This window comes from Neophocaena asiaeorientalis, unplaced genomic scaffold, assembly GCF_003031525.2.
Source record: "Neophocaena asiaeorientalis asiaeorientalis breed wild unplaced genomic scaffold, Neophocaena_asiaeorientalis_V1.1 scaffold67, whole genome shotgun sequence".
Classification (NCBI taxonomy): domain Eukaryota; kingdom Metazoa; phylum Chordata; class Mammalia; order Artiodactyla; family Phocoenidae; genus Neophocaena; species Neophocaena asiaeorientalis.
In genome coordinates, this window is record NW_020173731.1 from 11,353,403 (window position 1) to 11,379,173 (window position 25,771).

The window sequence follows — 25,771 nt, forward strand, 5'->3', positions numbered from 1 at the left end:
AACTGTCTCACATCCTTCAGGTCTCAGCTTAAAAGGCTCTGTCTGCAGGAAACTGACCCAGACCAACCTCCTCCTCTCTGTGCTAGGGGCTCCCTCCTGTTATATACCCCAAGGGCATTCTGTTCTTCCCCCATTGTGTACACATCTTCCTCTGTCTAGGATCTGCTTATTTCTCACTAGACTGAGAACTCTCAGAGACCATGTCCACCCTGGCACCATCATATCCATAGGCCAGCACCTAGTGGGCACCAGTATTTGTAGAATGACTAAGTGATGGGGTAAAAGGCCACAGACATGATTGGTGTCAGTCAGAACTAGAACTCAGGGCTCCTAACACTCAGCCCTGTGCTTGATCTTATATTACCCATGCTTCCTCTTGAGAGCCCTAATCTATCCAGATGGCCCCAGCTACCTGGGCCCCAGGAATGGATGCAGATCTCATTGGGGAAAGGAAGTGGTGGGGGGGGGAACTTTCACCTGGGCCTCATTCTATTTTCACAGATAACCCAGGGGAGGCCGGCAGAGAGAACAATGCCAAACTGGCTACCACCTCCTGTGATCCTCCAGATTTGGGGAAGCAGTGTTGGTTTCCTGCATAAGTGGATCTTCTCCAGCTATAAAGGAAGCCAACGGCCCCATTCTCCACCCCTAACTCACAATAGAAAGGATCAGTGGAAGTGGGAAAGTGGGCAGACACTAAATATAAATTTCAGTCACTGGGGATCACATCCTTCTTGATCTTCAGCATGTCCTGAATACGCAGCTGGAGGCACCGCCCTCCTGAGGCCTCTGAATCCCAGCTCTGCCAGTTTCTCACCAGTTGTGTGGCCTTGGGCACAGGATTGAGCTACCGTGAAGACTCAAGGGGAAATGTGCCTTTCTCCCCATTACACTCCACATCTAGATGAAGCAGGAGAGCCTGTGGATATTCTCATTTCACTCTAAATGACACTCAGTATGGGGATTCTGGACCTGGAGATTCTGCTCCAGGCCTTAAAAATGAAGCCATATGTCATGCCCTACCTGGCTCCAAAATCACAGAAAGGAAAACTTGAGTGGGCAGCTATTTACAGGTTTAGGGACACAAGTTACATAGTAGGAGTGTAATACATTTTTTAATGAATGAGTGTTTCCCTTTGTTTCTCTCCACCTCCTCCCAATGATTTGTAAATTCCACCACATCTTGAGGGACCCACTCAAATTTAGAAGCCTTATTTGCTGAAGAAGTAAGAACTTTCCAGAACTGCATTTCTGGGATACAATTAAGGTTGATCCAACTGAAGACAGTTGAATTCAGAACCCTGAAACAGCTCTCCCCTATCCCTCCAACTTGAGAGTCTGCCTCCATCCCATTCCATCCCTCCTTCCTCCTTACAGTCTTAAAGAAGTGGTCAAGTGCCTTTACAGATTTTGATTTGAGGGAAGCAAATTACTCAGGATGGGGAAATACTTTGGGGACCTCTAGTACTGTCAGGTTGCCCCTTGCTAAATGAGAACAGCACAATGGAAAGACAACAGGGCCTCTAACCAGGACCAAGAGCCTCTCAGGGGCAAGAGCTGTTCCAGAGACCCTGAAAATTTCTGGACCCCAGTGGTATCAACCCCCGCCGCCACTCACCCAACCCCCCTCAACACCCCCGCAACATCTCCGCCCGGCCCCGCGTAGCCGACCCCGGCGTAAGGTATTCCCCCTTGCCTGACCCTCGGGGGCCCAGATGGGCGGGGCTCCATTGACACCTTTCCCAGCCGCTCTGGGAGGAGGCGGAGCCAGGGACCCGGCAAGCCAATGCTGGCGGTCCTGGTCACGCGCAGCCGGCGATCAGGCCAATGGGTGCCGGGGGGTGTGGCCAGAGCCTCTAGTTCAGGGCGTTTATAACAACTTGGAATTCGGCGCCTGGTCGCGCGCTTTGGTACGGCTGTGGATTCTCGCGCCGCGAGTGGGCAGGCGACCCGGGCTCTAGCTCTCTCTGCGGAGCCGATTCCTCCTCCGCCCTCGCTCACCTGCTCGCCATGGAGTCCTTGGCTTTCCCCCGGCGCCTCGGCCCGGCTCCCTCGGCCACCGCTGCCCTGGCCGCGGAGCTCGTTCGGCCTTTGGCCGACGGGCTCCTCAAGTCGCCCAAGCCCCTAATGAAGAAGCAGGCAGTGAAGCGGCACCACCACAAGCACAACCTGCGACACCGCTACGAGTTCCTGGAGACCCTGGGCAAGGGGACCTACGGGAAGGTGAAGAAGGCGCGGGAGAGCTCTGGGCGCCTGGTGAGTGCGGCTCCCTCTCGCGGCGCCAGCCGGTCAGGCTCGGGAGTTAGCCGCAGGCGGCGGGTGATGGAGGGTGGGCCGGGAGCTAGTGCCTTGCTTGGTGGACTTGCCCGCATTCAGTCTTTGCCGCGCTGAGGTTGCGTATGTGTATGGGGTGCTGGTAGTGTTCACTGTAGAAATTGTCCATGGCTGTAGGGACAGTGGTCGTGGACCTGAGAACCCCACCAACTCCGGTCAGCAAGTGATGATTGCCAAATAAGTGAGGCGGGGTGCATAGAGGACGAAAGGTGTCCAGAGATGAGAAGGCTTCCTAAAGACGATGAGACTTAAGTGGAATTTTGCTTGTAACAAGACTATCCAATAGAGTGGGATGGGGAGAGGAAGTAGAAGGCACCTGATCTTAGCAAGGGGTTAGTAAATGTGTGTAGTTGAAAGAAAAAGTGAGTGAAGTGTCCAGTTCCTCAATTCAGTTCTAATAGTCTGGCAGCCCAGCATACTGTGGAGATATCACCCCCTCCCGGGGGGCGCGGGTGGGTTTGACATTTAGGTCCTTTCCAGGTCTAAGATTGAGTCAGAGTTTCATTATGATGGGTTTTTAATTCTGGTAAATGTGAAACTAGGCTCTGGTGAAAGATCCACTGTGCCCCAAGATACCTTTGGGTTTGGGGCCTTTTCAGGTATGTGTCCTGTTAATTTGGGATGTGTGTGTGTGTATAGTAGTAGTAATCTGTGGGACCTTGTGTAATTTACTTTATCTCTGTACTCTGTTTCCCCTTCTGCAAAAATGAAGAAAACCGAGCCTCCCTCACAGCTGCTATGAGGATTGAATGAGATACAAATATGAATTTAAATTGTTGCTGACAATAGAACCCGCCATGAGAACTGGTATTTATATTTGAAAAGGCTGGCCCCGAAGGGATAGCAGTTTTGCCAAAAGTTAACAATGGTCCCCAAACTTGAGTTTAATGTGCATAGGGATCACCTCAGTGCTTGTTTAAACTACTTCTTCTCTAGTTCCACACCCAGAGGATTTTATCCTGAAGGTGTAGGATGGGGCCAAATAACCTGTATTTGGGGGGAGGGCTGCGCCCTGCAGGCTTGGCATGTGGGATCAGGACGCAGATCAGACCTGTGCCCCCTGCGGTGGAATCGCAGAACCTTAATCACTGGACCGCCAGGGAAGGCCCTAAATACACTGTATTTTGACAGGTCTTTTAGGGCAGGTGGTTTAGGGATTGTTTTGCCAAATCCAGTTGGGTGCTGTTTACGAGATGTGCATGTATGTGTGTGTGCCTGCGTGGGTGGCCATGGTCTGCCCTATCAGGTATGGTAGCAGTTACCTCCCCAGACTGTTTGCTTTTGCAGCCAGTAGCTGGTTTGAAATTCAAGAAGTCATTTCATTGGTGAAGGAGAGTGGATGCTGGGGAAAGGGAATGGATTATGGCCTCATCAATAGGACCGAGTATGTTTTTCCTGCTAACACCTGGCACGGTCCCCAGTTGCCTGCTACCAGGTTACAGCTATTGGGCAATCATGTACTTCCTGGCTTTCCTTTTCTTTCTCTTTCTATAAAGTGTGAGGGCCCGGTGAGGCTCCAGGCTGGAGACAGCTGGGCCCAGGCTTTGTCAGGGGCTCAGCTGGAAAATAGCTGCTTGTGGCTCGTGCCTCTTTTGGGGGGCAGACTGGATTGGGGGCACTGGGGTGGCCTGGAAACTGAGATTGAAGTTCAGAAATCCCATTAAGCTCTTGACCTGGGTCACCGCATGTGTGTCTCTGTGTGTGTGTGTGAAAGAGAGAAAAGGAGAGATCATTGATTCTGGAATGAGATAAACCAGATTTCAGTTTTCAAACCTCAGTGGCTGTAGGCAGGGATTCCAGCTCTTGTTACATCAGAACAGAGGGAATTCAGAAGGTGCTCCCTGGCTTCATGTCTCTTGTATACAGGGAGCCCATATCAGGAGGAGTGGGACCTGCCCTAAAGCTCCCTGATCCATAGACCACCCTGTACTTCTTGCTCAGGGTCTCCCTCCTCCTTGGAGAGCAGCTCTACGCGCTGCTAATGGTTTCTCAAAATTCTGCAGAGGAATCCTCCCCCCACCGCACCCCCATTCCTGTCTCTTCACTCTTCTCCCTGAAGAGAGACCAACCTGGTACCTCAGGATCTTCAGTGGGGGAGAGGGGTGTGGGAGCAGCCCACAACCTCCCCTCAAAGTGAACTGAGGGTTCAGAGGAAAGCCCGCTGGGTGACTTCCATCTCAATTTCTCTCCACATTTCGCATTCCCACCCTGCCTGGATAGGATTCTCAGGGGCCAGATGGGATTGTCCGGAGGGAGGGGCAGGGGAGCAGGTCTAATGGCTCCTCCAGGAGGGCACTAAAGGAAAAACCAATATTTGCTCTGGATCTTCTAGCTCTGACTACACTCCTGGTAGCCACATGGCATTTCCTCCTTTGACTCTCACAGCTCTCCTGACCACCCCTCCCCTAAAAAGAAAAACACCTGCTAGGGTCCCTGGAACGGTGGCGTCCCCCAAAGCCTTTAGGTTGATCTGCATGGAATTTTTACTCCATGAGGAGCACAGGGGAGTCCAAGGGGACAGTGATCTGGGGCAGGGGTGCTTCTGTCTCATATATTGGATTGTTGCGTGGGATTTCAAAATGTTTGAAAATGACTGAGATGGTCTGATTCCTTCATTGACAGATGGGGACACTGAGGCCCAGAGAGGGAAGGTGACATGTCCTGTGGCTGGTTAGTGGCACGCCTGCAACATAGGCTCCTGACTTGACCACCGCAGGTGCTAGATGACCAATACTGAGTCCTGGACTGGGAGTTGGCTTTGGGCTGAGCCCAGGCTTGCCTCAGTGTGCTTTGTCATTCCAACAGCTAGCTCCGACTGCCTTTCCCGGAGCTCCAGGCGCGCTGAGGGTGGGAGGAGTCACTGGGAACAGCCCCCACCCCCATACGTATTGACAGCAGGTGAGCTACACTACATTTTACTTCGTCAGGAAGACTGCTCAGCTCAACATCAGAGTGCAAGCATTCAAAATCCTGGCTCTCCTTCCTACCAGCTGTGTGACCTCTGTGTATCTCAGTTTCCTCATCTGTAAAGTGGGGATTATAATAATTCCTACCTCGTGGGGTCCTCATAGGATTAAATAAGATAATATATGTAAAGTGCTCAGCACAGTAGCTGACACACACAGTGTTACTATCCCAGCAAGGCTGGCTTTGTTGAGGTCCTACCCTCCCTCTCCTGGGGGAGGGAGAGTCCACCCCACCCTGGGTCTGTCCTGCCCTGAGCAAGAGAATGGCTCGTGCTCAGCTTCCCTAAGCCCTTTGGTCTCTACATCGTTCAAAGTCCCAGCCTCTCCTTTAGCCCCTGATCCAGAGAAGGGCTCCCGCCTGGCCAGCTGCCAGAGGCCTCTTCTGTGTGGTGCTGCCCTCGCAGCTCCTCCTGCATCTGCCTGCTCAGCAGCAGGGAGGGAGACTCCAGCTGCAGGTGACTCTTGTCCTTGGGCTCTGGCCAAACCACACAAGAGGGCTGGGCAGGGAAGCACCTTGCCTGGCAGCCTGGCAGAGTGGGCAAAGAAAGGGTGGGCACAGCATGGGGTTTAGGGGAAGCAGCTCAGCCTCCCCTCGGAGCCCATTCCTGCTCCCAGCCTGGTTCTCTGGCAGGCTGGGTGGGATGGTGAGCCATCCCCACTCTGCCAGCCCTGGCCAGCCCAGCCCAACCTCTCCTGCATTATCTAAATGGGTCATCCTCCAGCTCCTTGCCCCACCTCCCAGAGGCAGCTGCTCCGTGAAAGGCCAAAAAGGAGTCAAGGATCTTGGCTCCAACTCTGGGTGATAGCTATGACCAGAGATGCCCAGCTTGTACCCTCTATCCCGGCACCTGAAACCAGTACCTCTAGATCTTCTTTTTCTAAGACCTTTCTGCCATCCTCTCCTGAATCCAGATTATTCTTTTTTTTTTTTTTTTTTTCCGTACGCGGGCCTCTCACTGTTGTGGCCTCTCCCATTGTGGAGCAAGGCTCCGGACACGCAGGCTCAGCGGCCATGGCTCACGGGCCCAGCCGCTCCGCGGCATGTGGGATCTTCCCGGACCGGGACACGAACCCGTGTCCCCTGCATCGGCAGGTGGACTCTCAACCACTGCGCCACCAGGGAAGCCCCAGATTATTCTTGATCTGAGTTCCTGTGGGGACTGGGAGGAGAGAAGGCAGTGTTTAACCAATTGAGCCCCAGCGCCCATCTCTCCAACGTCTTTGTATATCTGTAAGTGGGATGAGGGTGGCTGGTGGTACTGCACAACCTGGCCCATGGCAGGGTGTGGGGCATTGCCTTCTCCAGGGGTAGGAGGCAGGGAGCTGGAGGCAGGGCAGAGCATCTGCAAGGAACTTTTGTCTTCTGAGGTGGTGGCTTCTCCAGGCAACACCCCTCCATCTCGGGTCCTGACAGCCTTGATATGTTGAGGAACCTCGGAAGAGTCACCTTTCTGGACTTTTGTGTTTGCCATTTACAAAATGGGATAAGGAGTTAGCTCTGCTGCCTTTCCAGCATGCAGGGCCACAGAGGCCTGTATCAGTAGGAATTTTGCTCAGGCAGGTAAACATAGATATAGCATGGGGCCTCTGAATAAACCTATTATAACAATCCTTGGTTAGCACCTTCCTGGCGTAGTAGCACGTGACCCATTTCTGAAGAAGCTCAGCAGAGAATGCTAGAGTTTGGAAGGGAGCTTAGAGATCCTAATGTGCAAATTCGTGTATAGTTCCTTTCCTTTCTTTCTGGCCTGTGCTCAAAACTTTCTCTCTGCCTGGAATGCCCTTGTTGCACTGCCCCCCTCAAAGGCCTGCCCACCTCGGCTTGGCAAACCCCACTCTTCCTTCAAGATCTAAAACAGAGTTTTCCCCCAGGGGTGATTTGCCCTGCTCCTCCAGGCGAAGGAAGCTCTCCAGTGCTCCTGGAGCCCCTGGGCAGCCAGGGATCTCAACCGTCATGTCCATCACACTAGACTGGACCAAGGGCCTTGGCGCAGGGGCTATCCAATTTTTGTCTGAATCCCCAACACCTACCATAGCGCCAGGCACCTACCATAGCGCCAGGCACGTAGTAGGCATTCAGCAAATATTTGGAGGATAAATGTCCTTTTAGTTTTCAGATGAGGACATTAAAACTAGCCAGGCCAGTTAACAGGATCATTTAAGTGACTTGTCTCGAGTTATGTAGCTCCAAAGGGACAAATAAAGACTAGATACCTGGGCTCTTGACACCCCTCCACCTATCGGGTGTTCACATTTATACTGTCATTGTTGTGCCTCTGTTTCCCGCCCCCTCTGAGTAGGGTGGCCGCATAATATAACATCTCAACTCGAATACTTTGCGGAGTAAAAGGGGCACTGTTAATAATTATACGGGATGACCCAGGATTGTCCCCAGGGAGGTGGCCTTCCTACCTCTGGGTGATCCATTCAGTGATTGCTTTTCTCTTCCTTTCCTCTAGTCACTATATTCGAATGGTTGCTCAACTATATTGCAGATGAGAACAAAGGTCCCTCAAAATGAGTTCTCATAAACATGGCTGACTCTCCACCCATGCCTTGGAAAAAGGGCAGAAAGTCTTATCTGGGCACTGGTCCCATCAGTCAGGGATCAGCCCAATGACTTAACCAATAAATATTTATTTGTGATTTGTGTTCACCAGTAAACAGTTGAGGTCTGTCCAGTGGGACTAGGATAGATGGGGGAACAGTGGCCCAGCCCCACCATGGCAGTGATACATGGCTCTTCTTGTCTGTCACCTGCTTGGGGACTGGTGGAGGCATGATGACCTAAGTTGTTTCTTTCCTGGGAAGTGCCAGCCAAGCTGTGGTCTCCTAAGACCTAATATAGACAATGCCGGGGGGGGGGGGGGGGCTCTGGGGGGTCCTTGACCTCACCCCCTGAGGCCAGAGCATGAACTTGCAGGAGGACAACTGTCCACTAAGGATCAACAATTCTGATTTTAAACAGTAAAATTCCAGAGTTGAAAGAAATAGATCTCAGGATTCAACTTGTACACCCTCTACCCATGCAGGGACTCCTTCTAGCACCCCTCAGAGCCCTTTATGTTTTTGAAACCTTATTTCTTTTAGGCCTCGTCTTCTTTAGAGCTCTGCTCCCTAGCCCACGATGATTTATCTCATTGTATATGTTTGTGTGTGTACATATGTGTGTATCTTAAGCTCTCAGATATTTGTTTCATTATCTAGGTATGTGATTTACATGTGATTTTTTTTTTTTTGCTATCTATTAATTCAGTTTTATGGGCCTTTATCTGAAGAGCTCATGGCATTTTATCTATTGTCTGATTTTTTTTTTTTTCAACAGGAGAAAAACAAATTTAATTTCACATGTACAGGAACCCCCCCCAAATATGTGGCTCCCCAGCAGTCAGGCAACTGAGGCTTACCTGCCATCCTGAGCTAAGGAGAAGGGGGTAGGGGTCTGGCATTTGAAAGGGGAGGAAGGCAATTCACAGAAAGATGGGAAGAGCGAATGCTTGGTAGATAAATGTTTGCTGGGCCATGCAGATAAGTCTTCCTGATGAAAAAAGTTATCTCTGCTAATAGTGCTCTCTCTGGTACAAACCTCCTATCTAAATTCTTTAATGCAGTTAAGGGAGGGATAAAAAGCTCTTCTTGAAGTCTGCTGGGCCTTCATTGTCTTCAGCTCAAAATCATCCACATGCCAAAGTGACAGTCTGGGGTAGCCTGCCCTGAGCCCCACCACCAAGTAATGCAATTACGTTTCAGTGCGGGCATTTATGTTCATATTTATAATCATCATAACCTTTAAAGTCTTGGCAAACATGTTTAGTTGCCACTGGATTGGTGTGTCCTCATGTACAAGCGACAACTCTCTTTCATTTGTACCTAGAGTTCATTTTTTGCAGTTTTAAGACCATAATTCTTTTCTGCAGTGATAATTCATAACTGAAAAATTATTAGAACATTATCTGATATATCAAGACAGTTGCAGCTCTGGAGTTTCTATGTAGGAGAGACTTTAATGGCTCTAGTGGGTTGGAATTAGGAGCAACGAGAGCTGTCTTGAAGCTTCACTGTATTGCCTGATTTTTAAAACAAAGAATTCAGAGAGAAAAGAACTAGTCCATAAAGTCTCCCCTTCAGGGAGAGAAAAAGGGTATGGAGAGGTGAGGTGTTCAGGAACCAAGCTCCAGGCTGGTTGGAGGAGGATTTAAGCCCCTTCCCCCCATCCCCACCCCCTGGGCAATTCTAAGCCAGGGATTTTTCTGCTTAGCTCATTGGGGTGGTTTGGAGCAGAAGGGGTGGGGGGCGTGAAGAGAGCGCCTGAGGTGCAGCCCGGCCCCTGCAGCTGCAGCGTGGGCCCCTCCAGGGGCTTGGGCAGGAGACTCCATGGTGACCGTCCCTCCTGCTGCCATTGTCCTCCCTGCCCTGCTCTGGGAGGGCAAGAGAGCCGGGCCTCCCCTCTTTCATGGATGCAGCTCCAGGGGAGGAGCGGGGTGGAGGGCACGCCATCCCTGGCCTGTTGCCGGGGTGACCAGGCCCAGGGCATTGTGAGCTGCTCCTCTTACAGGATTACGGCTGTTCCGCATTCTTGTCTGAGGGGGGACAGAGGCCCGAGGCCCGCGGTCCGCAGCGGAGCCGGAAGCCTTTGTCTGCCTCCAGAGCCCTGTGAAAGGGGGATTAGAGGCCCCACCCCTTGGGCTCTGGGTTCCCTTTTTTCCACCTCCTTTTGAACCTTGAGGGGAGGCGAACCCTCCTGGGAAATGAACGAGGAGCTGTTTTCCTCAGCCTGTACCTCGGGATTTCTCATAACTTGCCTGGCTCCTGTGAAGGGGAAGTCTTATATTTACCATTTGTGTCTTTGGACAGGACTTGTCAGGAACTGACCAGCCCTGTGACACCCCACCCCATACCCGCCCGGCACCTGATGCCAGCATTGTAGCCTCCGAGGGCCCCGGGGCATTTATATGGTCATTTCACAAAGTCAAAGCAGGAAAGCACCCCAGACATCTTAGTCCAGCCTGGGCCTTGCCCATGAGCACAGCAACAGAGCCTGGAAGGGCCCAGGTCCCCTGACTCACCACGCGGTGTCTTCCCCACACACTGCATGCGCTGTTGGTACTCTGTCACCATCGCTGCTCAGTGCGGTAGAACGGAGAAGGGGGCAAGATGCCTCAGTCTCTAAGAGCTTTGCTTAAGCTGCTGCTTGGCAGTTCATTCTCCACTTCCTCTTGCCTCCCTCCACCCTTCCTGAACCCACCACATGTACCAGCCAGAGAGTTTAATCCTTAAATGGCATTTTCACCTTTACAGACAAGATAGCAAAGCCCAGAGGTCTCTGTTTAACTGTCTAGTTGTTTGTTTGTTGCTGGGGGAGAGACATTACTTACCTAGACCAAAGAGACTAGCATTTTTTTCATAACTTTTTTGGGTGATTTGTTTGTGTATGGTAAAGCATATGTAACATAAAAGGTTCCCTCCAGCCTCTCTGCCGCCCGCCCCAGTGAAGGATGGAGAGGCTTCTCTGGGTGCACGCTGTGGCCTCTGTAGCAGCTGTAGGCAGATCACCAGGGTCAGGGCTCCCAGAGTGTCCTCAGGGACGCCTTTACCTGCCAGACCTTTCTCCTCACTCTCCTGCATTCTCTGCTCCCAGGTGGCCATCAAGTTGATCCAGAAAGACAAAATCAAAGACGAGCAAGATCTGATGCACATTCGGCGAGAGACTGAGATCATGTCATCACTCAACCACCCCCACGTCATTGCCATCCACGAAGGTACAGAGGCGGAGCATTTGAAGCTGTGTGTGTGTGTGTGTGTGTGTCCAGTTGGAACAGATGACACAGAGGTAAAAAAGACACAGGCTTTAGGCTTGGGCAAAAGCTGGATTTGAAACCCAGCTATATGACTTTGGGCAACTAATTTAATTTAGTCTCTGGGCCTCAGTTCCTCATTTGTAAAATGGGATAATCCCACCTACATCACAGGGTTGTTGCAAAGATCAAATTAAATGTCACCAGGGAATTCCCTGGCGATCCAGTGGTTAGGACCCTGTGCTTCCACCTCAGAGGGCACGGGTTTGATCCCTGGTCAGGGAACTAAGATCCCGCATGCCCTGTGGCACTGCCAAAAAAAAAAATTCAAATTAAATGTCACCAAGTGCTCCGCTCATGGGAGGAACTCCACAGATTGTAGGCGTTTTTGTTCTTAGGTTTTCCGTACTGGAACACTGTCTCCCCAGACCAATGAGATCCTTAGCAATCTGGGGGAGGCTGAAACATACGGGGACCTGCACGCGTCTCAGGTGTGTGGGTGCTGTTTGTCTTCATATACAGGAGCCAGACCTCCTGTCCTCTGATTCATTCCTGCCATGGGGCTGGCTTCTACTTCTCCTCGTCTCTTGAAGCCTCCTCTTGCTCTGACATCGGTGCTGGCTTTCCACTCCAGCTGCCCTGTTCCCTGTGCCCCAGACAACAAAGTGAGCAAGAGAGGGTGATGAGGGAAAGAGGGGGAGCAGCCTCCCACACACACCTGTCTGCTTCCAGCCTTTACATAATATCAGTTAGACAGGAAGTGAGGAACGGCAGGAACAGCAGGAAGGCGGAAAGGGAGCCTGTGGCTTTGCCCTCAGTCTGAATATTCCTGATAGGAAGAAAGAGAGGTCTCCTCTCTTAAGTTCTGTTTAGAGGAAGACTTAGGGCCTGAGCCCTAAGCCTGAGCCTTTCCCATGAGCCCTAGCAGGTGGCTGGAAGGCTACTTGTTTCTCTGTTTATTTCCCCCAGGGAGGAGTGGGCAGATGACAGAGTATTGGTTAAGCCAGGCTAAGCTTGGTGATTGTGTGTGTGTGTGTGTGTGTGTGTGTGTGAATTCTTCCCCGCACCCATTATCTACAGCTAGGTCTGGGAACTGAGCTCTGAAGCTTAGGATGTAGCTGCTACTTACTGCACCTTCAGATTCAGCAAATGTTGGGGTGTCATAGTTACTGTGTATCTGGTAGACCTCCCCCACATCCATCCCCATCCACAGACTTCAAGAGATATGGACTGGGGCGGGGGAAGGCTGCAGTCCTGGGAACTGACTTCTAACATAGCTTCTCTCCAGAATGTGCCCTGGCTGGCTCCTGACCCCCAAACTTTTTACGGCACAAAGTTTGCACACATCCTGCAGAGATGTGGAGAACCACAGAGGTGGAGCCTCAGCTAGGCACCCCCCAGCATTCTGGGCCACTGTGCTCCCCTAGGAAAAAGCACAGTCCTCCTGACCATGTATCCAACTGCCTGGGAGCTGGGACTCTTCTTGGGAGAAGCCTCCTCTCTCAGCTCCTTCTCACAGGCTAGACAGTAATCTCTCTGGGGCTGGCTGAGCAAGCCAAACTCATAGGACTCGTTTGACGCAAAGATGCAATATCACAGACACATGTTTTGATACACACCCTGCTGAAGGGCCAGTTTGGTGAACCAGCCATTCCCTACTTTTCCAGGAGGCAAGACAAGGCCTGAGGTGGCAATAGGGCCCCTTCCTCACATGGAGATGAGCCAGCTGGAGTAGGCTGGCTGCCAGGAGCCCAGCCAGTCAATTAATTACCAAATATTCATTGATCGTTTCTATGTACAAAGCCCCAGCCTGGATATTCTGGACGGGAAGTCAAAGATGTTAAGGGTGATCAATATCTCAGCTCTCCGTGGCACTTTACAGTTTACAAAGCACTTTCATACTTTTGTTCCTCTTCTGATCCTCAAGTCAGGCATTATTATGGGCATTATTTTTCAAGTTTATGCATGAGGATGCTGATAATAAATATAACAGTAGGTCCAGTCTATTGAGTGCCTTGCTTGTATGTCAGAGCCCACACCAGCTTGCTCCGCCAGCCTGAGAGCTGTGACTAACCTTTATCTATTCCTCGCCCCAGCTCTGTGACGTTGCTATCATTATCCCTCTTCAAATGAGGAAACTGAGGCACACTGATTGAATAACTTGCCGTGGTCACCCAGCTAGTAAATGATGGGGGCAGGATTCAAATCCCAAACCTACGTTCTTACTGATGTATCTAGAAGAGATTTGCCCAAGGTCACGAGGCAAAAAAGTACTGAACCAGAGAGCCTGGTTTTTCCTTCTCATCCAGTGATGTCTCAGAATTTGCAGGGTGGTGTTAAGAATCCTCGGAAGCCTGAACTTCCAAGGAAAGGGAGGGTGAGCCCGTTCCCTTGGCCTTAATCCGTTGCTACTGGAAGGTGTTGGGAGCATCAAAGGGCACTGTCCTGCCTCATTAGCAGATGTCTCTGGTGGGAGGTCCTGCCTGGTTTGGGGGCCTGGGAGTGATCCGTGTTCCCTAGTGGGGAGCAGTGCACTCTGGAGGGGCCTGACATTCCTGCCTTGCTCTGCCCCAGTGTTTGAGAACAGCAGCAAGATCGTGATCGTCATGGAGTACGCCAGCCGGGGTGACCTATACGACTACGTCAGTGAACGGCAGCGGCTCAGCGAGCGCGAAGCCCGGCATTTCTTCCGGCAGATTGTCTCCGCCGTGCACTACTGCCACCAGGTGAGCGGCACCTGCCTCAGCCCTGTGCTGAGGGGGTGGTCCCTGGGGCTCGGGGGCTGGTTTCACCAGAGAGATTCCATGACTGGTCCAGGATCACACAGGGAGATCGAAAGAGGCAAGGCTCAATTCTGGACTCAGCCTAGGGAATGTTGGTGTCTCTGGCTTCAAGTCTCTTGGCTGGGGTTGGAAGGACCATGATTTGTTGTAGTATGTACCAGTAAAGATGGGCCTCCCAGCCTACCTGTGCTCACCCCCACGCGGCCCCCTTTGTGTTTCCCTCACTGTCCAGACCAGGTCCTCATGTCCTTCCCTCCCTGGTGGCCTTCCCCTGACCCTCCTCCCTCCCTCTTTCAGAACAGGGTTGTCCACCGGGATCTCAAGCTGGAGAACATCCTCTTAGATGCCAATGGAAATATCAAGGTGAGCCTCACTTCTTGTCTAAAGCTGCTTCCCTACCCCTCCCCAGCCTGTCTGCACTGTCCCTTGCCAAGCATCTCTAAGCCCCTAGGGGGTTCCAGAAGGAGTTGAGCAAAGCTCAGACTCTTATATGGGTACTGATAAGGACCTTAGCCATCATCCGTTTCAGTACCTCATTCTATGGATTGAAAGCTGAGGCCTTACGATAAGCAGTGATTTGCATAAGGTCCCATGGCTAGCAAGGGGCTGAGCCTCAGCTAGAACCAGAGTCTTCTGACTCCCTGACCAGTGCTCTTGACGTCACAAGGCTGAAGGAGTCTAGATCTAAGGTTGGCTTCTGCTCACAGCCTTGGGACTGGCACAGAGAGGCCATGGCCTGAGTTCTCCCCACCTGCGTGCACGCACGTGCACACACGCATGCACACTTCAATCTGCCGCAGTTAGGCAGCCCTTTAGCACCTTTCACCACAGCAAGCACTCCAGAGCCAGCTTCCTGCTTTCTGCAGCTGCTGAATTCCCGTGTCTAAGTAGTTAAATTTAGGCCTGAGAAGTTCAGGTCGATGTGATAAACTCGGGTCTTGGGGCTGGAAGGGGAGACGGCAAGGGCTGGCTCCTGTGGATACCTGGAAGGGCTCTGACCCTGCAGTCGGACCCTCCTCAGAATCTTCCCGAACCCAGAGCATAGTCCTTTCCCCAGTGGCCCCTGACCTGTGCCCCGAGGCGCCCTGGCACTGAGTTCATTTTCCTTACCAGTTCCCGGAGTAGGTGGGGCTCTCTTTGATGCTGACCAGGGAGGGAGAAGCCAGAGCCAATAAATGCACACAACCCAGGCAGGCACGAACTTTCCCATCTGCACCAGTCATCTGCCTCGTTATAGGCTTCAACTGGTAACTGCTTGATAGGAGGCCAATAAAACCCATAGATGAAGGAGCCAGAGTTCATAAACAACTTCTCCCCACCCTGGGCACACATGACCCTCTGCTGGGGATGAAGAGGTTGGGAGCAAAAGGGCATTGGCCTCAGCCTTTGTCTGAGGATAGCTGGCGAAAGGGTCTTTCTGAGGAATGAGAAGATGGGCTTGGGGCCCCTCAAACCCTCACTATCAGAGGGCTCAGGAAGTCCTGTAAGAAGATCCCTTCTACTGGGCTATAACCATGACCGTAATCTTTGTTCTTCCTTCAGTACCGCTTCTCAGCTATACTGGGCTGACCCCAGTCCCGCCACCACGTTCCTGCCCGGGTGTGGGCAGAGAGATGCATTCTTTGCTGGGAAGGGCAGCCCAAGCCCAAGTCATGGGGTAGCTTGCTTCCGAGGTTCATGGCATTGGCATGAGACATTGTCTGTCCCCCTCCAACTGGTAGACCCTTCCTTCAGTCAATAAGTGGCCATTAGTCCCACCCATGGGTCACAGCTGTGCTAGGAGTTGCAGGAGGGGTGGGGGCAGGAGGTCAACATGGGAAGCATATTGATGTGGCAGTATGAGGAGACGGAACTGACAAGCAGGGGCTACTGTGAGCCACTGCAAATTGTAGGGCTTCATGGGAGGAGGAGATCTCAGGGCAATGGAAGGCTTCCTGGAGGAGGTGGGCTTGCTGGGTCAGGAGGATGTGTGTAGGCAGAGAGAGCATCCCTGGAGTAGAGTACAGCGTGAGCAAAGGGGCCTGGGGAACAGTGAGGACCCTGGAGCTCCCCGACACCTCTACCTACGATTTCCTCATTGACACAACCTCCAAAGGGCTCTTTCTTCCAGGGCCTGAGCTGTATTGGTGGTGCCCGGTATGGGGTAGGGGTCATGGGCACCCTTTCCTGCTGCTAGGGCCTGGGTTTCCCCGGGGTCTGGCGGGGGGCAGACCAGGAGCTATAGAACAACACAGGCCTTGGTGTGACCCCTGCCTGTGTTTGACCCAATTCTGCAGATCGCTGACTTTGGCCTCTCCAACCTCTACCACCAAGGCAAGTTCCTGCAGACATTCTGTGGGAGCCCCCTCTATGCCTCGCCCGAAATCGTCAACGGGAAGCCCTACACGGGCCCAGAGGTAAGTGTCTGGACTCCTCCGCCAGCCTGCCTCAGCTTAGATCCTGGGAGAGGGATGCGCTACTTTTCTAGTTATTCCCTTTCTCAGATCACAAAACTCACTTCCCCACCAAAGTAGTGTGTGGCCGGGTCTCTAGCGGGAGTGGCAAAACTGGAACAAGAGCTGAAGTCTTCTGACCCCCAGTCTGGTTCTGTGCCCCTCACCTTCCACATTCCCATTTCCTTTCCCAGCCCCCAGCCCGCCTCCCTGGAGGGATGGTATCTGTCACAACCACCACTCCTGGCCCAGAAGGGATGACCTCGTCACTGATCTTGTGTTTGTGGCTGCTCCTCCCAAGGGGAGGCAAATGACAGCAGCTCTCCGTGAACCTCAGTCCCTTCTGCAGCGTCACCCTCTCTGCCCCTGGGTACTAGAAGGAGGTGGTCCTCAGATACACTGGGCTCTGGGTTCTCCAACATGGGCTCCCTTTTCCCCATGGTACTGAATGAAGGTGAGGCTGGAAGCCCCGTAGCTTGTGGCATGAGGAGGTCCTGGCTGATCCTCTCTCTCCCTCAGGTGGACAGCTGGTCCCTCGGTGTTCTCCTGTACATCCTGGTGCATGGCTCCATGCCCTTTGATGGGCAGGACCATAAGACGCTGGTGAAACAGATCAGCAATGGGGCCTACCGGCAGCCGCCTAAACCCTCTGGTGAGTGAGAGGTGTAGGTGTTCTCATCTAGGTGCTGGGTGTCCTTTGCTCATTCCTTAGGCAGCAGTTAAACAGTGACAGTAAAGTGAAGAGGGCGGCCCACTGTGGATGGAGTGTACCTTCCACCTCAGCTCCTGCTGTCATCTCTTTGCCTCCTATGTCTGTGACCTCTGAGGAAGGAAGAGATAGCTCCTTCCTTCCTTTATGGGCAAGCTTTATCATATTTGGAAAGTGCTTCCTAAGGTCTAGCTTAGATCCTCTTTGCTACAATTGTCTCATTTCCTACTGCTTTTGTCCTTGTCCTTAGAAGTCTTTTTGTCCTTTCACGTACGATGTGTAAGGCAAGAAGAAAGGTGTGAGGACCTTGGTTTACTCTTGAACAGTCCCTACCCTCAGAGGGTTGCATGTCAGTGGAGCAAAGGAGGATACACACTAACACATAAACATGGCTGTGGTCCTGAGGGGTGGTGGGATGGAAGAGGAAATCCGACAGTCAATCCAGGGAAGCTGGAGACTGGGGGGCTGGCCCGGGCTGCAGCGTGTATGGAGCCCTAGGTGGGAGTGGCATATCTGACACAGGAGTGAGCAGTGTCTTAGCACAAATGGGGGGGGGTAAGCCAGTGAGGGGGACTGTGGGTGCCCACGCTAATGGCTATGGATCTGAAACCCTTCTCCTTCTTCTTTTAGATGCCTGTGGTCTGATCCGGTGGCTATTAATGGTGAACCCTACCCGCCGGGCCACCCTGGAGGATGTGGCCAGTCACTGGTGGGTAAACTGGGGCTATGCCACCCGTGTCGGGGAGCAGGAAGCTGTGCACGAGGGAAGGCGCACCGGCAGCGACTCTGGCCGGGCCTCCGTGGCTGACTGGCTCCGGCGGTCCTCCCGCCCCCTCCTGGAGAATGGGGCCAAGGTCTGCAGCTTCTTCAAGCAGCATGCTCCAGGAGGCGGGAATCTCGCCCCCAGCCTGGAGCGCCAGCATTCGCTCAAGAAGTCCCGCAGAGAGAATGACATGGCCCAGACTCTCCAGGGGGACCCAGCTGCTGACACCTCCCCTCGCCCTGGCAAGGGCAACCTCAAGCTGCCGAAAAGCATTCTCAAGAAGAAGGCATCGACCTCCTCGGAAGGGGCAAGGGAGGGCCCTGAGCTTGGCCCCGTCCCTGTGAGCCCAGGACAGGTTGCCCCCCCGCTCCCCAAGAAGGGCATCCTCAAGAAGTCTCGCCAGCGGGAATCCGGCTACTACTCCTCTCCTGAACCCAGTGAGTCTGGGGAGCTCTTGGATGCAGGGGACGTGTTTGTAAGTGGGGATGCCATGGGGCACACGCCCCCCCAAACCTCAGGGCTGCTGCTCCACCGCAAGGGCATCCTCAAACACAACAGCAAGTTCTCCCACACAGCCCTGGAGCTCACAGCCCACACCGCTTTTGGTTCTTTGGATGAACTGGCTCCACCTCACCCTCCAGCCCGGGCCAGCCGCCCCACGGGGGCAGTGAGTGAGGACAGCATCCTGTCCTCTGAGTCCTTTGACCAGCTGGACTTGCCCGAACGGCTCCCTGAGCCCCCACTGCGGGGCTGTGTGTCTGTGGACAACCTCGTGGGGCTTGAGGAGCCCCCCTCAGAGGGCCCTGGAAACAGGGCCCTGAGGTGCTGGCGGCAAGACCCCCTGGGGGACAGCTGCTTTTCCCTGATGGACTGCCAGGAGGTGACAGAGGCCTACCAACAGGCACTGGGGGTCTGCTCAAAGCTCAGCTGAAGGTTGGGGGGGGGGTTGCCCCATCCCGGCTGGCTCTAAGATGCAGCTGGCTGCATGCTGAGGGGAAACTGCCTTCTTCCCTGCCTCCCAGGACCAGCATCCCAGCCCAGAAGGCTGGGATGGTTTGCAATTGAGCCCTGGGGAGGGCTGGATGTGGGAAGTGGGCAAATGAAGTGTACTGAGGGTTCAATGTCTTCAGCCGCATGGAACCAAGAAGGTAGTAGAGGGGAAACGAGTAGAGAAGTAGAGAGGAAGGCCCAAGGCTGAGTCCAGGTTGCCTGTTTCTTGTACACATAGTAGGGCCGCAGAGAGCCGGAAAGAGCGCTCCCAGCGCCCAGCTCCTATAAAGAGTAAGTTTTGTGCATGGTGCCGTCCTGCCAAGGTGGGGATGGAAACTCTTTAAGTTCACATACACATTCCCATCTCCACCAACCACTCAAACTGGAGTGTGGCAACCCCCTAATGTGCCTGGGGTGTCCTGGGAATGGTCTTCTAGAGTGTGCCCTTCCTTATTTATCTGAGCAGAAGAGAACACAGCCTCTGTTTCCTCAAAGGTTCTCTCCCCTTTCGCATCCTCCAAACCTGGCCCAAGCCTCCTGGAGTCGCTGCTATGAATCTAAAAGACTTGAAAAGGCTCGGGCTGCTATTGGACATCATCTCAAGGGGCCTGGATGCCCCTGGACCCCACCTTGGACCTCAAAGACTCTGAACTTCTCTAGCCTCCAGGCTGCTCCTGCTACTGAGAACGGATGTGTCTGTTTCTCTGGGCTTTCAGGGCCTAGAATGTTCTTATTTATTTTTATGTTTTCAGCTCTGCATTTTTAAAATAGTGAATCTTACTGTTTTCAATAATGTGAATACTGTGTTCTGGGGAAATGCACTATGACATCTAAGTTTTGGGTACAGGGAGATATTTTTGCAATGATTCCCTACTGATCAAGGGGAAGCCGGGGGCCTTTTATAAATCTACATGTCCCATCGCTCTATCTGGAAGGGGTCTCTGGCTCCCTCACTCCACGCCCTGATTCTATCTACCTGATGGTCCCTCTTCCCTTCTGTGGTGGCTAGAAAGAGCCACCCCATTAAAAACCAGAACGATGATTGGAAAATAGCTTCTGTGGTTCTCTTTGGGGAAGTGGGGGCACAGGTCTTCGAGTTTTCTCTTAACACACACTCCCTTGGGCTCTCACAGATGGAAAAAAGAGAACCTGCTTCATAAAAACAAAACACACACCAAAAACCGAGCTCTTAGCTCCAAAGGACTCCCTGTTACACCTCCATCAGCGGTTCTGCCCTTGTAAACACCCAGCGGGGAGGGTGCCCTGGGCTAAGGGTCCCAATTTGCTCCTCCTGCCTTTAGCACTAAAGGACTGGGTTTGGCAGATTATACAGCCCTGCCCCCACCCTTCCCCCTCCTCTCCCATCCCTCCCCCATCTAGCTCCGTCCCCTGCTGCTTGTAGGCACCTCCACCGCCTTTATTCTCTCCCTCCAAAGAAATCCCTTTCCCTCCAGTGCAGGCAGCTGCTCCCCACTCCGCCCCCCAACCGCCTGACTCTTAGAGGAAGTAAAGAATGCTTGGAATGCCCCCCTCGTTGGCCGTCCCTCTCCACCCCCTGCAGAGCATTCCCCGGACTCCCGCTCCATTGAGAAACTCCCAGGCTCTGAGGGCTAGGATGAAAGGGAGGATAAGGACAAAGTGCAGGCAGGCAGCCGGCTGGCTCCAGCTTCAAGCAGGCTCCCTCCCCCTTACCTCACCCGGCTCTGGTGTTCGCAGGCCCCCAAACAGTCTGCTCCCCGTACACCTGCCCTCCTACCGGCCTTCGGTGCCTGCCGGTTTGAAGCATCTGCACTGCCCACCCCCTGCATCTGGGGAGCTGGCAAAGTTGCTGAGTCTGGGGAAGAAGTGGGGAGGCCAGGCAACTATGGGATCACGATGGGAGAGTAAACAAGAAACCGTTTAGGCTACAAATGGGATATTTCAGTCTGATAATTTTGAAAAGGCTCCACGTCTCCAGGTGATGGGGTTCCCACCTCCAGCCTTTTCATGGAGACTTTTCAAAGCTCTTCCAGCCCCGAGGCTCCACCACTTGAAAACAAGGCAGGTCCAACTGAGTGCTGGAGCTCTGGGCTAGACTGTGGGTAGACACAGGAAAAATATAAGGGAGGGTCTTTACCCAAGAAGCACAGAGTTCAGATGTGGAGTTAACTGTGTTCATTTATTCATTGACTCAGGAATCAAGCCCTATTGTGTGCTAAGCTCCGTGGAAGATAGAAGTAATTGCTCTGTTTCTGGTGCAGCGCATAAGATCCTAACCTCAGAGAGGTTGCAGACTGAACAGCAAGCCAGCATGCATAAAAATAAGTAAAATTCCACAGAAAAATTTTTAGTTCAGAGAATGTTGAAGGGGAGTTGGGATGATGAGAGAGAAGAATTGCAACTTAGGAGGTAACAGGGCTACCATTTTTTAAGTGCTTATGTATCAAACGCTTGATATGTTATGTAATGCCCAGGAAAGCCTTGTTAGTTCGGCACAATTTTTATCATTCTCGGGTCACAGAGGAAGAAATTGAGACTCAAAAACATAAAGTAACTTGCCTAGTTAGCAGGTGGGAAAGCTCAACTCAAATCCAGGTCTGAGGGATGCCAAATCTTAGCGGAGTGGGCGACGGGGTGGGGGGGGGGGCGGGGCGCTCATTTAAACTAGATTGGGTTTGGAGAGTTGGGAGAATATCAGTGAATGGAACTACAAATACTTATTGAGACACTATTACATGCCATACTCTTGTCCAGGCACAAGGAGTATGGCAATTCCTTCTGCCCCAGATGCCTTCCCCTTACCTCCAAAGCCCCAAAAGGGAGCTGGGAAATAAAGGGTGAGTGAGAACACGGAGAAGCTAGAGTGGGGAGACAGGACAGGAGGAGAGAAGGGACGCCAAGCCCCTGCAGCCCATCCTACTAACACTGCTGGCGGGGCGGATTTCTAGGAAGAGGAGGGGACGCAAAGGTACCTGGTCCTGAGATCTTTGTCCTCTTTGAGGTCTGTTTGTTTAACCTCTTCCAAGCCAGGGGCTGGGAGGGGTGGGCAGGAGAGGGGATGGATGTGGCGGAAGCCCGCTGGGGAAAGAGACTCTGGGTGGGAAGAGAATGTCTATTACTCCAGCTCCTAGAGACCCAGGCTCGGGGATTCCATTTGCACGGAGCTTCCTTCCCCTCACTTGCCAAGATGCTTCCCCTCACTTGCCGGGATGTTTCATACCAAAAACATTCCAGAAAGCAGGCTCAAAGAGATGACTCTGGGCCCCAGGGGGGAAGGCTGAAGCCCTAGGAATATTTAGTGCCACGTCAGTGCTTCTGGAATGTGAATAACCCAGACAACCACCGGGGGCAACTTTGGGAGACAGGAAAGGGCCTTCAGAAACCAAGGCAAGAAAGTCTTGGTCAGAATTCTCACCTTAGCCTCAGCCCTTTCCTGGGGCAAGTCCATCCAGGCTGTCCCTGAGTGGAAACCCCCTCACTGGGTAGTACCGAGGCTCCTCTGCGCAGAGCGGGGAGACCCCCACAGCAGGCATGTCAGGAGCAGCCCTTCCCTTCTCCCCAGACCCCATCCCAGTCAGGCTGCCTTGGACCTTCTGATGGGCTGGTGGGAAGGGGAAATGGCAATGCAACAGTCCCCTGCATGGCACAGCGCCCACATCCCACTAGAGCTTCTGCTCAGCTCTGCAAGCCAGAATCCAGAGACTCACTGACAGCCAGAGAGCATGTCTGGACTGTGATGAAGCCAGGACAAAGGGCGAGCTGAGGAGCCTGGGCATTTTTAAGAGGAGACTGGGGTTGGGGGGATACATGTGTATACAAAATGGACAAAAATCTCTACCCTTACGGGGTTTCCATTCTAGTGGAGGAAGATAGACAACGCAATAGATATAATAAATAGGTGAATTATATAGTATATTAACAGGTCATAAGCATATGAGGAGAATGGGAAGGGGACAGGGAATAACGTTTTATATTGGGGTGATCAGAGAAGGGCTCATCGAGAAGGTGGCATTTGTGCAAAGACCTGAAGGAGGGAGGTGCTAACCACATAGATATTTGGGGGAACCGTGTTCCAGGTGGAGGGAACAGACAATAGAAATGCCTTAAGTGGGAGCAGGTCAGGCTAGTTCTAAAACAGCCATTGAGGTTTTCGGGCGAGCAACATGGCACCTGCCATGCCTATGCTAATGGTTCCGCCGTGGCCCGCAGCCCAGGGACTCCTCCGGAACTGTTGGGAGCAACTGCAGCGGAAACTTCGGCAGAGCCGGCCAGGCTTTCCCAGTCCTCGATGGGGACCAGCATTAGCGGTCCAAGGTCCAGCTATATTTACAGAACCAGCAAATGATACCAATGGAAGGAAGGAGATTTCCAGTTTTTTGGAGAGCATCTTTTGGATGGCAGCTCCCAAAGACAGACGCAGCATTGAAGTTAACAGGTGTCGGAGAAGAAACCCTCATAAGCTTATTAAAGTTAAGAACAATATAGACGTTTGTCCTGAATGCGGTCACCTGAAACAGAAACACGTCCTCTGTGGCTATTGCTATGAGAAGGTGTGTAAAGAGACAGCAGAAATCAGACGACAGATAGGGAAGCAAGAGGGAGCCCCTTTCAAGGCTCCTACCGTGGAGATCATGGTGCTGCACTTGGGGGAGACACCCTCCGAGCAAGATCAGGGTAAGAGGATCATTGAGAGAGAACGGAAGTGGCCATCCTGGTTCACCCAGAATTGACACCAAACATGTTTCGAGAGGATAACTTCACAGAAGACGTTTCTCCTGAAAAAGAGGAAGATTCTTTGTTTTTATGTTGGTTGTGTGCTTGTTTTTAAATCATCAGCATAGCCTAAAGCATTCTTTATAAGCAGTTAGTTCTTTTGCGGGTAATTTGAAGAATGCATCAGGAGTAAAGTCTGAAAATGTTTGTTTATGCAGAGGCTCAATGGATTTATGTGTCTGTTTCTATTATACTATGAAGTTTTAGTACACAGAATTTTCAGGACAGAAAAATAAAACCTAATTTAAAATTCATAGCCAGAATTATGCGTCTGGGCTCTGGTTTTGTTTGCCACTGGTTTTTCTTACAAGAATACTTACTCAAATGCTTTTGTTTAAGTAACACCTGAAAATAGGTTATTTAAATTCTGGGTATCGCTTTTTTAAGATCGTAGATGTAGCAGTAAGAAAAAGTTCGTTCTCTTTGGGTTTTTTGTTTGTTTGTTTTAGCAAATTAAAATTGCCTTTGTATGGCACTTTAAAACAAAAAAAGCCATTGAGGCTGGAACAGAGTGAGTGAAGGAGAAAGTAGCAGAGAGAGGGTCAAGATAGGTAGCAGGGGTCGAGCAGTAGAACACCTAGGGCCTTGTGAGCCATTATACAGGTTATGTTTTTTTTCTGAGTGAAATGGGGAGCCAGTGGGAGGTTTTGAGCAAAAGGAATGGCGTAATCTGACTAAGGATTTTTTTTGTGAATTCCTCTGGCTGCTTGTTGAGAATAGCCAGGGGGTGGGGGTGGCCTGAAGGACTTGAGGGATGTTGCGTCCACTGTTCGAGAGTGGGAAAGGTGGCAGGTGGAGGGGGGTGGGGGAAGCTAGGGAGCACTTCGACCTCCAGCGGCGATAAGAGGTATAAGGAGTCTGGAATTTGGGAAAGAGATGTGAGTTGGAGATAGAGATTTAGGAGTTGTTGCTAGGAAAGAATTTCTGCTTTGGGTGGAAAATCACCTTAGTTGATCTCTGAAGTCCCTGAGTTCTAAAGGTTCTAGGATTTTATTGAATAGGAAAGCAGTTATTTGTATAGCTGATCAGTTGTTTGTGAAAGCTTGACAGCCTTGACAGCGGGGGAGGTGGGTGTTGCTGAGCTGGGGAGGCAGTTCTGCCTGATTGCAACTGGCTTTCTCGTCCTGAGGAACACAACGGGGCTTCTCCCATCCTTGGGAGAGAACGGTCTTCCTGTACGAGAGGGCTGTACAAAAAGACTTCTCAAGACCCTCCCGCTCTGAAACTTTACGACTGTGCATCTTCTAAGGCTTTTACAGGTTTTATAAGAACATGGGAAATGTCACCCTTGGGCCAGGGCTCTGCCTCTGACACTGGCAGAGGGGATGGGAGTTGCCTTGTACAACCCAGGCCCCAGAGAAGAAGCGGGCTCCCGGATTCCCAGTTCTCTTCCTGTGTTTCAGAGCTTCCTGCTTCAGATCACTGGGGAGCTTGAGCGCAGCCCACAGGGGCCTGGGAATCTGCATTTTTAACAGGCCTGTTGATTGGTTCTGATGACACCAAAGTTTGAGAACTGACTCCAGGTGAGAGCCTTAACTTGCCTCTACAGATCTGCTGCCTTTAGAGGAATTTTTTGCCACTGGGCACACAGCTTCTCTCTGGGATACAAACCTCTATCTCTTTCTCCCTCTCTCACTCTTATTCTGCCTCCTTTTGGCTCTAAAATGCTCCCATCACTGATTGTTTCTCGGTAGAATTCCCCATGCTTTTCAGGCTCTTCCTTCCTCACTCCAGGCACCAGTCCTCTCCCCCAGCTAATCCCACCTTCTCAATTTCACCTTTTCCCCTCTGGGGGCATTTAGGTCAAGTTGGGAGAATGAGTCATCCTAGGGTTGGGGAGGGGGGCTTTAAGTCCATAAATGGGCAAAAACTCTGATTTCAGGTCTCAGTCTCTAGAAAAGAGCCAATTTCTCCCCACTGTCCCCCGCCCCCAAAGGAATTCCCCAGAGAAAAGGAAGGCGTTGGGAGAGGTACTGACCAATGAAATTCTAGAAACAGCAGTTTTTTAGGAGATAGGAGACTGACTCAGCTTCCCTGATAAACAGACAGTGCCGGCCAGGATTTTCCCAGCCCAAGAGGCCAAAATCCCATTTCCGGGCGGAAACCAGGGCCCAGCCAACACCACCCCCTCCCTACTCCTCACTGCTTTCCCCTCCTAGAAGAATGCAGCTCCAGGCGGTGCTGACCCGGGCTCTGGACAGCACAGGCTCTCAGCTATCCCAGCAGGGCTGACCATATGCCTCACCC

The 25,771-nt window shown here is 52.1% G+C and overlaps 2 protein-coding genes across 2 annotated transcripts; both read left to right on the plus strand.

Moving 5' to 3' along the window:
- The first annotated feature begins 1,710 nt into the window (after positions 1 to 1,710).
- NUAK2 (NUAK family kinase 2) lies at positions 1,711 to 19,816 on the plus strand. The gene is made up of 7 exons (XM_024751000.1): positions 1,711 to 2,256; positions 10,939 to 11,059; positions 13,670 to 13,821; positions 14,176 to 14,241; positions 16,155 to 16,274; positions 16,830 to 16,962; positions 17,650 to 19,816. The coding sequence occupies exons 1-7, from the start codon at positions 2,011 to 2,013 to the stop codon at positions 18,711 to 18,713; spliced, it is 1,902 nt and encodes a 633-aa protein (XP_024606768.1). The 5' UTR covers positions 1,711 to 2,010; the 3' UTR covers positions 18,714 to 19,816.
- Positions 19,817 to 22,338: 2,522 nt separating this feature from the next.
- LOC112403547 (39S ribosomal protein L32, mitochondrial-like) lies at positions 22,339 to 23,493 on the plus strand. Its single transcript, XM_024751086.1, has one exon. It carries the CDS (start codon positions 22,915 to 22,917, stop codon positions 23,479 to 23,481), a length of 567 nt encoding a protein of 188 aa, XP_024606854.1. The 5' UTR covers positions 22,339 to 22,914; the 3' UTR covers positions 23,482 to 23,493.
- Positions 23,494 to 25,771: the final 2,278 nt, after the last annotated feature.